Source organism: Hypanus sabinus, unplaced genomic scaffold, assembly GCF_030144855.1.
Source record: "Hypanus sabinus isolate sHypSab1 unplaced genomic scaffold, sHypSab1.hap1 scaffold_2872, whole genome shotgun sequence".
Lineage (NCBI taxonomy): Eukaryota > Metazoa > Chordata > Chondrichthyes > Myliobatiformes > Dasyatidae > Hypanus > Hypanus sabinus.
Genome location: NW_026781017.1, coordinates 1 through 14,945, shown reverse-complemented (window position 1 = coordinate 14,945; position 14,945 = coordinate 1). Strand labels below are relative to the sequence as shown.

The 14,945-nt window shown below is 48.5% G+C and overlaps 1 protein-coding gene across 1 annotated transcript; it reads left to right on the top strand.

Annotated features, from left to right (window-relative positions):
- The first annotated feature begins 7,613 nt into the window (after positions 1-7,613).
- On the top strand, positions 7,614-13,984 carry LOC132388257 (ras-interacting protein 1-like). The gene is made up of 4 exons (XM_059960604.1): positions 7,614-7,636; positions 10,394-10,526; positions 11,616-11,731; positions 13,300-13,984. The coding sequence occupies exons 2-4, from the start codon at positions 10,427-10,429 to the stop codon at positions 13,573-13,575; spliced, it is 492 nt and encodes a 163-aa protein (XP_059816587.1). The 5' UTR covers positions 7,614-7,636; positions 10,394-10,426; the 3' UTR covers positions 13,576-13,984.
- The last annotated feature ends 961 nt before the right edge of the window (positions 13,985-14,945 follow it).

Below are 14,945 nucleotides of genomic sequence, written 5' to 3'. Positions count from 1 at the left end.
ACTACTTTGGTTCTGTCTTCACTAAGGAGGACATAAATAATCTTCCGGAAATAGTAAGGGACCGAGGGTCTCGTGAGGTGGAGGAACTGAGGGAAATACATGTTAGTAGGGAAGTGGTGTTAGGTAAATTGAAGGGATTAAAGGCAGATAAATCCCTAGGGCCAGATGGTCTGCATCCCAGAGTGCTTAAGGAAGTAGCCCAAGAATAGTGGATGCATTAGTGATAATTTTTCAAAACTCCTTGATTCTGGATTAGTCCCTGAGGATTGGGAGGGTGGCTAATGTAACCCCACTTTTTAAAAAGGAGGGAGAGAGAAACTAGGGAATTATAGACCGTTTAGTCTGACGTCGGTGGTGGGGAAAATGCTAGACCCGGTTATCAAAGATGTGATAACAGTACATTTGGAAAGAGGTGAAATCATCGGACAAAGTCAGCATGGATTTATGAAAGGAAAATCATGTCTGATGAATCTTATAGAATTTTTTGAAGATGTAACTAGTAGAGTGGATAGGGGAGAGCCAGTGGATGTGGTATATTTAGATTTCAAAAAGGCTTTTGACAAGGTCCCACACAGGAGATTAGTGTGCAAACTTAAAGCACACGGTATTTGGGGTATGGTATTGATGTGGATAGAGAATTGGTTGGCAGACAGGAAGCAAAGAGTGGGGAGTAAACGGGACCTTTTCAGAATGGCAGGCAGTGACTAGTGGGGTACCACAAGGCTCAGTGCTGGGACCCCAGTTGTTTACAATATATATTAATGATTTAGATGAGGGAATTAAATGCAGCATCTCAAAGTTTGAGGATGACACAAAGCTGGGCGGCGGTGTTAGCAGTGAGGAGGATGCTAAGAGGATGCAGGGTGACTTGGATAGGTTAGGTGAGTGGGCAAATTCCATGGCAGATGCAATTTAATGTGGATAAATGTGAGGTTATCACTTTGGTTGCAAGAACAGGAAAACAGATTATTATCTGAACAGTGGCCGATTAGGAAAAGGGGAGATGCATCGAGACCTGGGTGTCATTGTACACCAGTCATTGAAGGTGGGCATGCAGGTACAGCAGGTGGTGAAAAAGGCAAATGGTATGTTGGCATTCATAGCAAAAGGATTTGAGTACAGGAGCAGGGAGGTTCTACTGCAGTTGTACAAGGCCTTGGTGACACCACACCTAGAGTATTGTGTGCAGTTTTGGTCCTCAAATCTGAGGAAAGACATTCTTGCCATAGAGGGAGTACAAAGAAGGTTCACCAGATTTGATTCTGGGATGGCAGGACTTTCATACGAAGAAAGACTGGATCGACTAGGCTTATACTCACTGGAATTTAGAAGATTAAGGGGGGATCTTATTGAAACGTATAAAATTCTAAAGGGATTGGACAGGCTAGATGCAGGCAGATTGTTTCCGATGTTGGGAAGTCTAGAACGAGGGGTCACAGTTTAAGGATAAAGGGGAAGCCTTTTAGGACCAAGATGAGGAAAAACTTCTTCACACAGAGAGTGGTGAATCTGTGAATTCTCTACGGTTGAGGCTGGTTCATTGGCTATATTTAAGAGGAAGTTAGATATGGCCCTTGTGGCTAAAGGGATCGGGGGGGGGGGGGGTATGGAGAGAAAGCAGGTTCAGGGTTCTGAGTTGGATGATCTGCCATGATCATACTGAATGGCGGTGCAGGCTCAAAGGCCGAATGGCCTACTCCTGCATATGTTTCTATGTTTCTAGGTTCCAGAAGATGGGCTGCTCTGTGAGGTTCCTCAAGGTCGGTCTAACTCCTGCCCCATAACCCTCCATTTTTTCTACCATCCACGTGCCCTATCTCAGCGTCTCTTCGATACCCCTAATGTGTCTGCCTCCACCACCACCCCCAGCAGAGTGTTCTACATACCCTCCGTGTAAAATAATCTGACACCCCCACCCATGCTTTTCTCCAATCTCCTTAAGATTATGCACCCTTGTATTAGCTATTTCTGCCCTGGGAAAAAGTCTGTGTCTGTCCACTCAGTCTAATCCTCTTATCTTCTATCATCACCTTTCATTCTCCTTCACTCCAAAGAAAATAACCCTAACTCGCTCAACCTATCCTTAAATCCTGGAAATTCTCCTCTGCACCCCTCTCTAAAGCTCCCACACCCTTCCTGTATGAGGCGACCGGAACTGAGCCTCATTCCAAGTCTGGTCTAACCAGAGTTTTACAACATTACCTCACAGCTCTTGAGCTCAGCTAACGAAGGCCAACAGACCATACGCATTCTTAATCACCACATCAACTTTGATGAATCTATGTACCCCACGATCCCTCTGTTCCTTCACACTGTAAAGAATCCTGCTGTTAACCCCTGTACTCTGCCTTCATAAGATCAGAAGACATATGAGCTGATTCGGACCATCAGTTCTGCAGAGATAAATTCCAATGAGACGGGGAAAGGACGGTAGGGTACAGGAACTGTAGCGTACAAAGGCTACTGTAAATCAAGTCAAAAAGAGAAGAGTCTATGAAAGGTTCAAAAAACTAGGTTAATGATAGACATCTAGAAGATTATAAGGCTAGCAGGAAAGGGCTTAAAAATTGAACCTGGTCGGGTGTCAGGTCTCAGTGGGAGAGCATTTTGGAGACAGTGATCACAATTCTATCTCCTTTGCCATAGCATTGGAAAGCGATAGGAACAGACAAGTTAGGAAAATGTTTAATGTGAGTGAGGGGAAATATGAGGCTGTCAGGCAGGAACTTGGAACAGATTGGGAACAGATGTTCTCAGGGAAATGTACGGAAAGAGTGTGGCAAATGTTCAGGGGGATATTTGCGTGGCGTCTGCATAGGTACGTTCCAATGAGACAGGGAAAGGACGGTAGGCTACAGGAACCGTGGTGTACAAAGGCTGTTGTAAACCTTGTCAAGAAGAAAAGAAAAGCTTACAAAAGGTTCAAAAACTAGATAATAGAGATCTAGAAGATTATAAGGCTAGCAAGAAAGACCTTAAGAAGGAAATTAGGAGAGCCAGAAGGGGCCATGAGAAGGCCTTGGCAGACAGAGTTAAGGAAAACCCCAAGGTATTCTACAAGTATGTGAAGATCAAGAGGTTAAGATGTAAGAGAATAGGACAACTCAAGTGTGACAGTGGAAGTGGAACCGGAGGAGATAGCAGAGGTACTTAATGAATACTTTGCTTCAGTATTCACTACAGAAAAAATGGTAAAAGGTACAGAGGAGATGGTAGGGATGATTTACAGTGGACTGAAAAGCTTGAGCATGTAGATATTAACAAGGAGCTTTTGGAAAGCATCAAGTTGGATAAGTCACCGGGACCAGATGAGATGTACCCCAGGCTACTGTGGGAGGTGAGGAAGGAGATTGCTGAGCCTCTGGCAATGACCTTTGCATCATCAATGGGAATGGGAGAGGTTCCGGAGGATTGGAGGGTTGCAGATGTTGTTCCCTTATTCAAGAAAGGGAGTAGAGATAGCCCAGGAAATTGAAAGATCCTGACAGGCAGGATTTATGAGCATTTGGAGAGACAAAATATGATTAGGAATAGTCAGCATGGCTTTGTGAAAGGTAGGTCATGCCTTGCGAGCTTTATTGAATTTTTTTGAGGATGTGACTAAACACATTGATGAGGGAAGAGCAGTAGATGTAGTGTATATGGATTTCAGCAAGGCATTTGGTAAGGTACCTCATGCCAGGCTTATTGAGACGGGTCATATTCTGCATGGAGGTCGGTCACCAGTGGTGTGTCTCAGGGATCTGTTCTGGGACCCTTACTCTTTGTGATTTTTTATAAATGACCTGGATGAGGAAGTGGGGGGATGGGTTGGTAAATTTGATGATTTCACAAATGTCGGGGGTGTTGTGGATAGTGTGGAGGGCTGTCAGAGGTTACAGTGGGACATTGATAGGATGCAAAACTGGGCTGAGAAGTGGCAGATGGAGTTCAACCCAGATAAGTGTGATGTGGTTCACTTTGGTAGGTCAAACATGATGGCAGAATACAGTATTAATGGTAAGATTCTTGGCAGTGTGGAGGATCAGAGGGATCTTGGGGTCCGAGTCTATAGGACACTCAAAGCAGCTGCGCAGATTGACTCTGTGGTTAAGAAGGCATACGGTGTATTGGCCTTCAACAATCGTGGAATTCAGTTTAGGAGCCGGGAGGTAATGTTGCAGCTATATAGGACCCTGGTCAGACCTCACTTGGAGTACTGTGCTCAGTTCTGGTCACCTCACTACAGGAAGGATGTGGAAACCATAGAGAGGGTGCAGAGGAGATTTACAAGGATGTTGCCTGGATTGGGGAGCATGCCTTATGAGAATAGGTTGAGTGAAGTCGGACTTTTCTCCTTGGAGTGACAGAGGATGAGAGGTGACCTGATAGAGGTGTACAGGGTGATGAGAGGCATTGATTGTGTGGATAGTCAGAGGCTTCTTCCCAGGGCTGAAATGGTTGCCACAAGAGGGGCACAGGTTTAAGGTGCTGGGGAGTAGGTACAGAGGAGATGTCAGGGGTAAGTTTTTTACACAGAGAGTGGTGAGTGTGTGGACGGCTGCTGGCGATGGTGGTGGAGACAGATACGATAGGGTGTTTTAAGAGACTCCTGGACAGGTACATGGAGCTTAGAAAAATAGAGGGCTATAGGTAACCCTCGGTAATTTCTCAGGAAGGGACATGTTTGGCACAGCTTTGTGGGCCGAAGAGCCTGTATAGGTTTTCTATGTTTCTAATTCTGTTCCCCCATTCCATCATGGCTGATTTATTATCCCACTCAACCTCATTCTCCTGCCTTCTCCCCGTAACCTTTGATATCCTGACTAATCAAGAACCTATCAACCTCCACTTTAAATATACTCAATGACTTGGTCTCCACAGCCGTCTGTGGCTATGAATTCCACAGATTCACCACCCTCTGGCTAAAGAAATTCCTCCTCATCTCTGAAAGAGATTAGCATCCCTCTATTCTGAGGCGGTGCCCTCTGATTCGGGACTGCCCCACCACAGGGAACATCCACTCTGTCTGGGTCAGTCAATATCCAATAGCTTCAGTGAGATCCTCATCTTTCTGCTCTTCAGCATCTTCAAACACTCCCCATATGTTAACCCTTTCATTCCCAGTGAGTCTGGGCTCAGCATCTTCAAACACTCCCCATAAGTTAACCCTTTCATTCCCAGTGAGTCTGGGCTCAGCATCTTCAAACACTCCCCATAAGTTAACCCTTTCATTCCCAGTGAGTCTGGGCTCAGCATCTTCAAACACTCCCCATAAGTTAACCCTTTCATTCCCAGTGAGTCTGGGCTCAGCATCTTCAAACACTCCCCGTAAGTTAACCCTTTCATTCCCAGTGAGTCTGGGCTCAGCATCTTCAAACACTCCCCATAAGTTAACCCTTTCATTCCCAGTGAGTCTGGGCTCAGCATCTTCAAACACTCCCCGTATGTTAACCCTTTCATTCCCAGTGAGTCTGGGCTCAGCATCTTCAAACACTCCCCGTATGTTAACCCTTTCATTCCCAGTGAGTCTGGGCTCAGCATCTTCAAACACGCCCCATAAGTTAACCCTTTCATTCCCAGTGAGTCTGGGCTCAGCATCTTCAAACACTCCCCATAAGTTAACCCTTTCATTCCCAGTGAGTCTGGGCTCAGCATCTTCAAACACTCCCCATAAGTTAACCCTTTCATTCCCAGTGAGTCTGGGCTCAGCATCTTCAAACACTCCCCGTAAGTTAACCCTTTCATTCCCAGTGAGTCTGGGCTCAGCATCTTCAAACACTCCCCGTAAGTTAACCCTTTCATTCCCAGTGAGTCTGGGCTCAGCATCTTCAAACACTCCCCATAAGTTAACCCTTTCATTCCCAGTGAGTCTGGGCTCAGCATCTTCAAACACTCCCCATAAGTTAACCCTTTCATTCCCAGTGAGTCTGGGCTCAGCATCTTCAAACACTCCCCGTATGTTAACCCTTTCATTCCCAGTGAGTCTGGGCTCAGCATCTTCAAACACTCCCCATAAGTTAACCCTTTCATTCCCAGTGAGTCTGGGCTCAGCATCTTCAAACACTCCCCGTATGTTAACCCTTTCATTCCCAGTGAGTCTGGGCTCAGCATCTTCAAACACTCCCCATAAGTTAACCCTTTCATTCCCAGTGAGTCTGGGCTCAGCATCTTCAAACACTCCCCATAAGTTAACCCTTTCATTCCCAGTGAGTCTGGGCTCAGCATCTTCAAACACTCCCCATAAGTTAACCCTTTCATTCCCAGTGAGTCTGGGCTCAGCATCTTCAAACACTCCCCGTAAGTTAACCCTTTCATTCCCAGTGAGTCTGGGCTCAGCATCTTCAAACACTCCCCATAAGTTAACCCTTTCATTCCCAGTGAGTCTGGGCTCAGCATCTTCAAACACTCCCCGTATGTTAACCCTTTCATTCCCAGTGAGTCTGGGCTCAGCATCTTCAAACACTCCCCGTATGTTAACCCTTTCATTCCCAGTGAGTCTGGGCTCAGCATCTTCAAACACTCCCCATAAGTTAACCCTTTCATTCCCAGTGAGTCTGGGCTCAGCATCTTCAAACACTCCCCATAAGTTAACCCTTTCATTCCCAGTGAGTCTGGGCTCAGCATCTTCAAACACTCCCCATAAGTTAACCCTTTCATTCCCAGTGAGTCTGGGCTCAGCATCTTCAAACACTCCCCGTAAGTTAACCCTTTCATTCCCAGTGAGTCTGGGCTCAGCATCTTCAAACACTCCCCGTAAGTTAACCCTTTCATTCCCAGTGAGTCTGGGCTCAGCATCTTCAAACACTCCCCATAAGTTAACCCTTTCATTCCCAGTGAGTCTGGGCTCAGCATCTTCAAACACTCCCCATAAGTTAACCCTTTCATTCCCAGTGAGTCTGGGCTCAGCATCTTCAAACACTCCCCATAAGTTAACCCTTTCATTCCCAGTGAGTCTGGGCTCAGCATCTTCAAACACTCCCCGTATGTTAACCCTTTCATTCCCAGTGAGTCTGGGCTCAGCATCTTCAAACACTCCCCATAAGTTAACCCTTTCATTCCCAGTGAGTCTGGGCTCAGCATCTTCAAACACTCCCCGTATGTTAACCCTTTCATTCCCAGTGAGTCTGGGCTCAGCATCTTCAAACACTCCCCATAAGTTAACCCTTTCATTCCCAGTGAGTCTGGGCTCAGCATCTTCAAACACTCCCCATAAGTTAACCCTTTCATTCCCAGTGAGTCTGGGCTCAGCATCTTCAAACACTCCCCATAAGTTAACCCTTTCATTCCCAGTGAGTCTGGGCTCAGCATCTTCAAACACTCCCCGTAAGTTAACCCTTTCATTCCCAGTGAGTCTGGGCTCAGCATCTTCAAACACTCCCCGTATGTTAACCCTTTCATTCCCAGTGAGTGCCAGTTTCTGATTCTAAATAACAAAGACAAAATGCGAGGGGGGAATGGAACGAGTCAAGAAGGCACGTGGGCTGCCACAGTCTAGTTTGGCCAAAGGGCCGGTTCTGAGATTTCCTCAGCTTGGAGCAGGCAGAGGAGCGAGGAGGAGGGAACAGAGGGATTCCTCACAAAGTTGTTGACTCTCTCTCTCTCTTTTGTACAAACAGGAGAAGATCAAAGAACTGGGAGAGAGGCCACCAGAGAGGTAATGTCATGTCAAGGGCAGGGGGTGAGGGAGGGGTTTGAACAGGAGGACAGGGTGTGTAGGGGTTACAGAGACAGAGAGTGGGTGAGGGAGGGGTTTGAACAGAAGGATGGGGAGTGTAGGTGTTACAGAGATAGGGAGGGGGTGAGGGAGGGGTTTGAACAGGAGGACGGGGAGTGTAGGGGGTTACAGAGATAGAGTGGGTGAGGGAGGGGTTTGAACAGGAGGATGGGGAGTGTAGTGGTTACAGAGATAGAGAGGGGTTTGAACAGGAGGACAGGGAGTGTGGGGGTTACAGAGATAGGAAGAAGGGGGAGGGGTTTGAACAGGAGGACAGGGAGTGTAGGGGTTACAGAGATAGGGAGAAGGGGGAGGGGTTTGAATAGGAGGACAGGGAGTGTGGGGGTTACAGAGATAGGGAGAAGGGGGAGGGGTTTGAACAGGAGGACGGGTGTGTAGGGGTTACAGAGATAGAGAGTGGGTGAGGGAGGGGTTTGAACAGGAGGATGGGGAGTGTGGGGGTTACAGATAGAGAGTGGGTGAGGGAGGGGTTTGAACAGGAGGACAGGGAGTGTAGGGGTTACAGAGATAGGGAGGGGTTTGAACAGGAGGACAGAGAGTGTGGGGGTTACAGAGATAGGGAGAAAGGGGGAGCGGTTTGAACAGGAGGACGAGGAGCGTAGCTGTTAGAGATATGGAGGGGGTGGGGGGGTTACAGAGATAGAGAGTGGGTGAGGGAGGGGTTTGAACAGGAGGATGGGGAGTGTGGGGGTTACAGATAGAGAGTGGGTGAGGGAGGGGTTTGAACAGGAGGATGGGGTGTGTAGGGGTTACAGAGATAGGGAGGGGTTTGAACAGGAGGACAGAGAGTGTGGGGGTTACAGAGATAGGGAGGGGTTTGAACAGGAGGATGGGGAGTGTGGGGGTTACAGAGATAGGGAGGGGTTTGAACAGGAGGATGGGGAGTGTGGGGGTTACAGAGATAGGGAGAAGGGCGGAGGGGTTTGAACAGGAGGACAGAGAGTGTGGGGGTTACAGAGATAGGGAGTGGGTGAGGGAGGGGTTTGAACAGGAGGACAGGGAGTGTGGGGGTTACAGAGATAGGGAGTGGGTGAGGGAGGGGTTTGAACAGGAGGATGGGGTCTGTAGGGGTTACAGAGATAGGGAGGGGTTTGAACAGGAGGACAGAGAGTGTGGGGGTTACAGATAGAGAGTGGGTGAGGGAGGGGTTTGAACAGGAGGATGGGGTCTGTAGGGGTTATAGAGATAGGGAGGGGTTTGAACAGGAGGACAGAGAGTGTGGGGGTTACAGAGATAGGGAGAAGGGGGGAGGGGTTCGAACAGGAGGACAGGGAGTGTAGGGGTTACAGAGACAGGGAGGGGTTTGAACAGGAGGACAGGGAGTGTAGGGGTTACAGAGACAGGGAGGGGTTTGAACAGGAGGACGGGGAGTGTGGGGGTTACAGAGATAGGGAGGGGTTTGAACAGGAGGACAGGGAGTGTAGGGGTTACAGAGATAGGGAGGGGTTTGAACAGGAGGACAGGGAGTGTGGGGGTTACAGAGATAAGGAGAAGGGGGGAGGGGTTCGAACAGGAGGACAGGGAGTGTAGGGGTTACAGAGATAGGGAGGGGTTTGAACAGGAGGACAGGGAGTGTGGGGGTTACAGATAGGGAGGGGTTTGAACAGGAAGACAGGGAGTGTGGGGGTTACAGATAGGGAGGGGTTTGAACAGGAAGACAGGGAGTGTGGGGGTTACAGAGATAGGGAGGGGTTCGAACAGGAGGACAGGGAGTGTAGGGGTTACAGAGATAGGGAGGGGTTTAAACAGGAGGACAGGGAGTGTGGGGGTTACAGAGATAGGGAGGGGTTTGAACAGGAGGACAGGGAGTGTAGGGGTTACAGGGATAGGGAGGGGTTTAAACAGGAGTACAGGGAGTGTGGGGGTTACAGAGATAGGGAGGGGTTCGAACAGGAGGACAGGGAGTGTAGGGGTTACAGATAGGGAGGGGTTTAAACAGGAGGACAGGGAGTGTGGGGGTTACAGAGATAGGGAGGGGTTTGAACAGGAGGACAGGGAGTGTAGTGGCTACGGAGATAGGAGGGGTTTGAACAGGGAGTGTGGGGGTTACAGATAGGGAGGGGTTTGAACAGGAAGACAGGGAGTGTGGGGGTTACAGAGATAGGGAGGGGTTCGAACAGGAGGACAGGGAGTGTAGGGGTTACAGAGAGGGAGGGGTTCGAACAGGAGGACAGGGAGTGTGGGGGTTACAGAGATAGGGAGGGGGTGACGGAGGGTTTTGAACAGGAAGACGGGGAGTGTGGGGGTTACAGAGAGAGAGTGGGTGAGGGAGGGGTTTGAACAGGAGGACGGGGAGTGTAGGGGTTACAGAGATAGGGAGGGGTTTGAACAGGAGGACGGGTGTGTAGGGATTACAGAGATAGAGAGTGGGTGAGGGAGGTGTTTGAACAGGAGGACAGGGAGTGTGGGTGTTACAGAGATAGGGAGGGGTTTGAACAGGAGGACAGGGAGTGTGGGGGTTACAGATAGAGAGTGGGTGAGGGAGGGGTTTGAACAGGAGGATGGGGAGTGTGGGGGTTACAGAGATAGGGAGGGGTTTGAACAGGAGGATGGGGAGTGTGGGGGTTACAGAGATAGGGAGGGGTTTGAACAGGAGGATGGGGAGTATGGGGGTTACAGAGGTAAGGAGGAGGCAAGAATTATTGCATTAACCTTTGACCCTCTCCCACCAGTCAGCCTCCGGAAGGTTCCGAGAAAGGGGCGGAGGCCATGACCCCTGACTTGCGACCCCTGATGTTCTGGATGGCCAATGCCGTGGAGCTCTTGAACTTTGCACAGCGGAAGGCAGCCGAGGTGGAGAGAGACGATGGTAGGAGAGTGCTTTCCTTCACTCACCTCTCCGGACACCCTCAGCATCCTGCTCCCTACAGCTGTCATCCTCCTTGCCTTGCCTACCCTTCAACTTCATCCCTCATCACTCCATCTTGCCACCTCTCCCTTATTCCTCCTTTATTCATCAAGCCTCTTGCCTCCCCACCTCTCCCCTCTCGCTCCCCCATGTGCACCTCTGGGGAAGTTCAACCCTCTCCTCCCTCAAAATCAGTGAAGGTGTGCCGGAGCAAGCTGCATGTCAGCTGCTGGAGTGGTGCCACAGCAACGACCTGGCACTCAACGCCAGCAAGACTGATCAGCTGCTGGAGTGGTGCCACAGCAACGACCTGGCACTCAACGCCAGCAAGACTGATCAGCTGCTGGAGTGGTGCCACAGCAACGACCTGGCACTCAACGCCAGCAAGACTGAAGAACTGGTTGTGGACTTCAGACGGGGTAAAATGAGGGAACACAGCTGTCCTTATTGAGGGATCATAAGTGGAGAGAGTGAGCAAATCCAAGTTCCTGGGTGTCAACAATATCTTTGAGAATCTAACCTAGACCCAACATATTGATACAGCTATAAACAAGGCGAGACAGTGGCTGTATTTCACTAGAAGTTTGAGGAGATTTGATATGTCACCAAAGACGTTCACAAATTTCTTCAGCTGGACCATGGAGAGCATCACCGTCTGGTCTGGTGGGACGGGGAAAGGCTCCAATCCAAAGGATCGAAAGAAGCTGCATGTCAGCTCCTTCATGGGCACTGGCCTGCCCAGGATCCAGGACATCTTCAAGGAGCGATGCCTCAAAAAGGCAAAAAGGCAGCTTCACCCCCTCAGCCGACAGTCCTTGCTACTGTGAGGGAGGAGATGAGGAGCCTGAAGGCTCACACTCAGTGACTCAGAAACTTTCTTCCCCTCTACCATCCAGTTTCTGGACACAGGAACACACCTCAGTACTTCTTTATTTTTACTTTTTATTACTGAGTGTAGTTCAGTTGTTCTCTCTATTATTACGAACAGCACCACAAAGACAACACGTTTCCAGTGATGTTAAGCCTGATTGATCCCGCACCTCCCCACAGATTTCTGGGATGACCCGTCGGACTCTCAGGACCTGGAGTCGTGTGAAGAAGCCATGTTGCTGCTGGACGAGGTCATTATGTACACCTTCCAGCAGTGTGTGTACTATGTCACTAAGGTCAGTGCACACCCATCAGCACCTGGTCCACCTCATCCTGTACACATTACATCATCATCCCCATGCGTACTACATCATCCTGCCTATCGCATCATCGTCGTGTGTACTACATGATCACCGTGTGTATTACATCATCACTGTGTACAGCATCATCACCGTGTGTACAGCATCATCGCCGTGTGTATTACATCATCACATGTGTTCTACATCATCGCCATGTGTACTACATCATCACCATGTGTATTACATCATCATCGTCTGTATTACATCATCACATGTGTTCTACATCATCACATGTGTATTACATCATCACCATGTGTATTACATCATCATCATGTGTATTACATCATCGCAGGTGTTCTACATCATCACATGTGTATTACATCATCGCCATGTGTATTACATCATCATCGCATGTGTTCTACATCATTGCATGTGTTCTACATCGTCATGTGTACTACATCATCACCATGTGTATTACATCATCATCGTGTGTACTACATGATCACCGTGTGTATTACATCATCACTGTGTGTACAGCATCATCGCTGTGTGTATGACATCATCACGTGTTCTACATCATCGCCATGTGTATTACATCATCACTGTGTACAGCATCATCATCATCTGTATTACATCATCACTGTGTGTACAGCATCATCGCCGTGTGTATTACGTCGTCCCCATGTGTATGACATCATCACATGTGTTCTTCATCTTCACCGTGTGCGTTACATCATCATATGTGTTCTACATTGTCACTGTGTGTACTACATCATCACAGTGTGTATTACATCATCACCATGTGTATTACATCATCGCTGTGTGTACTACATCATCGCCGTGTGTATTACATCATCGCCATGTGTATTACATCATCACTGTGTACAGCATCATCACCATCTGTATTACATCATCACTGTGTACAGCATCATTGCCGTGTGTATTACATCATTGTGTGTACTACATCATCACCATGTGTACTACATCATCACCATGTGTACTACATCATCACCATGTGTATTACATCATTACCGTGTGTACTACATCATCGCCATTTGATAATACCATCATCTGTGCGTACTGCGTCATCTCCACATGTACCATTTCATCATTCTATTCTGTGTATCACCAGTCTGTGTAGACTAATGTCAGCATGTCATTATCACGATCATGCCAGAAGTACAAGTGTTACATTGCTGACTGTGTGTGTGTGTTACCTCAGGATTACGTGCATTACATCGCTGACACCATTTGTGTATCACCTTACAAGTCTGTGTCAGCTGTCAGATCATCGATGGCGATTACCTCATCAGGGCACTGTTACACTGACATCAATCTGTCCCTCCTCCTTCTGACTCCCTTCCCCTTCACCACCCTCTCCCATCCATCCCTCCCCACTCTCCTCTCCATTCTTCTCACACCCCACCTCCCCTAGTCCCTCTCCTACTCTCCCCTCCTCCCTCTGTCCACCTCGATCTCTTTGCTCTCCCCTTCGTACCTCCTTCGCACTCTCCCGTCCCTCTCCCTCCCACTGTCCTGTCTACCCCGCTCTCCCCGTCCCCCAGGGTCTGTACTCGGTGCTGCCAGCGCTACTGGATACGAACCCCTTTGCGGGGGCCGCCGAGGGGGCACCGCATGCACCGGCAGGCGTGGCCCGGGTGCTGTCGCTGTTCAGCCGCACCCTGGCGCTCGCCCGGCGCTCCCTCCTGCACGCAGAGCTCCGTGACCAGATGTTTGGCTACCTGTTCTTCTTCTGCAACACCTCTCTGCTCAACACCCTCATGGAGAGAGGTGAGGGCCAGGACGGCTGGGAGAGGGAGGAGGGAAGCAGGACAATTTGAAGATTCTTTCCGGATTCTGTGGGGATTAGCAAGGACTACATTGGGAATTAAACAGATTCTGCAAAGATGCAGTTCAATTTGGATTTTGTTGGGAATTCTGCTGGATTTCAACAGGGGTTCTGTTGGGAATTCTACTGGGTTTCAATTTGGATTTTGTTGGGAATTCTATTGGGTTTCAACAGGTGTTTTGTTGGGAATTCTACTGGGTTTCAACAGGGGTTCTGTTGGGAATTCTACTGGGTTTCAACAGGGGTTCTGCTGGGAACTCTACTGGGTTTCAATAGGGGTTTTGTTGGGAACTCTACTGGGTTTCAACAGGGGTTCTGCTGGGAACTCTACTGGGTTTCAATAGGTGTTTTGTTGGGAATTCTATTGGGTTTCAACAGGGGTTCTGTTGGGAATTCTACTGGGTTTCAACAGGGGTTCTGTTGGGAATTCTATTGGGTTTCAACAGGGGTTCTGTTGGGAATTCTATTGGGTTTCAACAGGGGTTCTGTTGGGAATTCTATTGGGTTTCAACAGGTGTTTTGTTGGGAATTCTACTGGGTTTCAACAGGGGTTCTGTTGGGAATTCTACTGGGTTTCAACAGGGGTTCTGTTGGGAATTCTACTGGGTTTCAACAGGTGTTTTGTTGGGAATTCTACTGGGTTTCAACAGGGGTTCTGTTGGGAATTCTATTGGGTTTCAACAGGTGTTTTGTTGGGAATTCTACTGGGTTTCAACAGGGGTTCTGTTGGGAATTCTATTGGGTTTCAACAGGGGTTCTGTTGGGAATTCTATTGGGTTTCAACAGGGGTTCTGTTGGGAATTCTATTGGGTTTCAACAGGGGTTCTGTTGGGAATTCTACTGGGTTTCAACAGGGGTTCTGTTGGGAATTCTACTGGGTTTCAACAGGTGTTTTGTTGGGAATTCTATTGGGTTTCAACAGGGGTTCTGTTGGGAATTCTATTGGGTTTCAACAGGGGTTTTGTTGGGAATTCTATTGGGTTTCAACAGGGGTTCTGTTGGGAATTCTATTGGGTTTCAACAGGGGTTCTGTTGGGAATTCTATTGGGTTTCAACAGGGGTTCTGTTGGGAATTCTACTGGGTTTCAACAGGGGTTCTGTTGGGAATTCTATTGGGTTTCAACAGGGGTTCTGTTGGGAATTCTATTGGGTTTCAACAGGGGTTCTGTTGGGAATTCTATTGGGTTTCAACAGGGGTTCTGTTGGGAATTCTATTGGGTTTCAACAGGGGTTCTGTTGGGAATTCTACTGGGTTTCAACAGGGGTTCTGTTGGGAATTCTATTGGGTTTCAACAGGGGTTCTGTTGGGAATTCTATTGGGTTTCAACAGGGGTTCTGTTGGGAATTCTATTGGGTTTCAAC

What these genes read in the sequence shown, in the direction of transcription:
- LOC132388257 (XM_059960604.1), top strand. Translation starts at nt 10,427, where the DNA reads ATGACCCCTGACTTGCGACCCCTGATGTTCTGGATGGCCAATGCCGTG. An exon ending in CGAGGTGGAGAGAGACGATG is followed by an intron (nt 10,527 to 11,615) that starts GTAGGAGAGTGC and finishes ACCTCCCCACAG; the next exon opens with ATTTCTGGGATGACCCGTCG. An exon ending in GTGTGTACTATGTCACTAAG is followed by an intron (nt 11,732 to 13,299) that starts GTCAGTGCACAC and finishes CCCGTCCCCCAG; the next exon opens with GGTCTGTACTCGGTGCTGCC.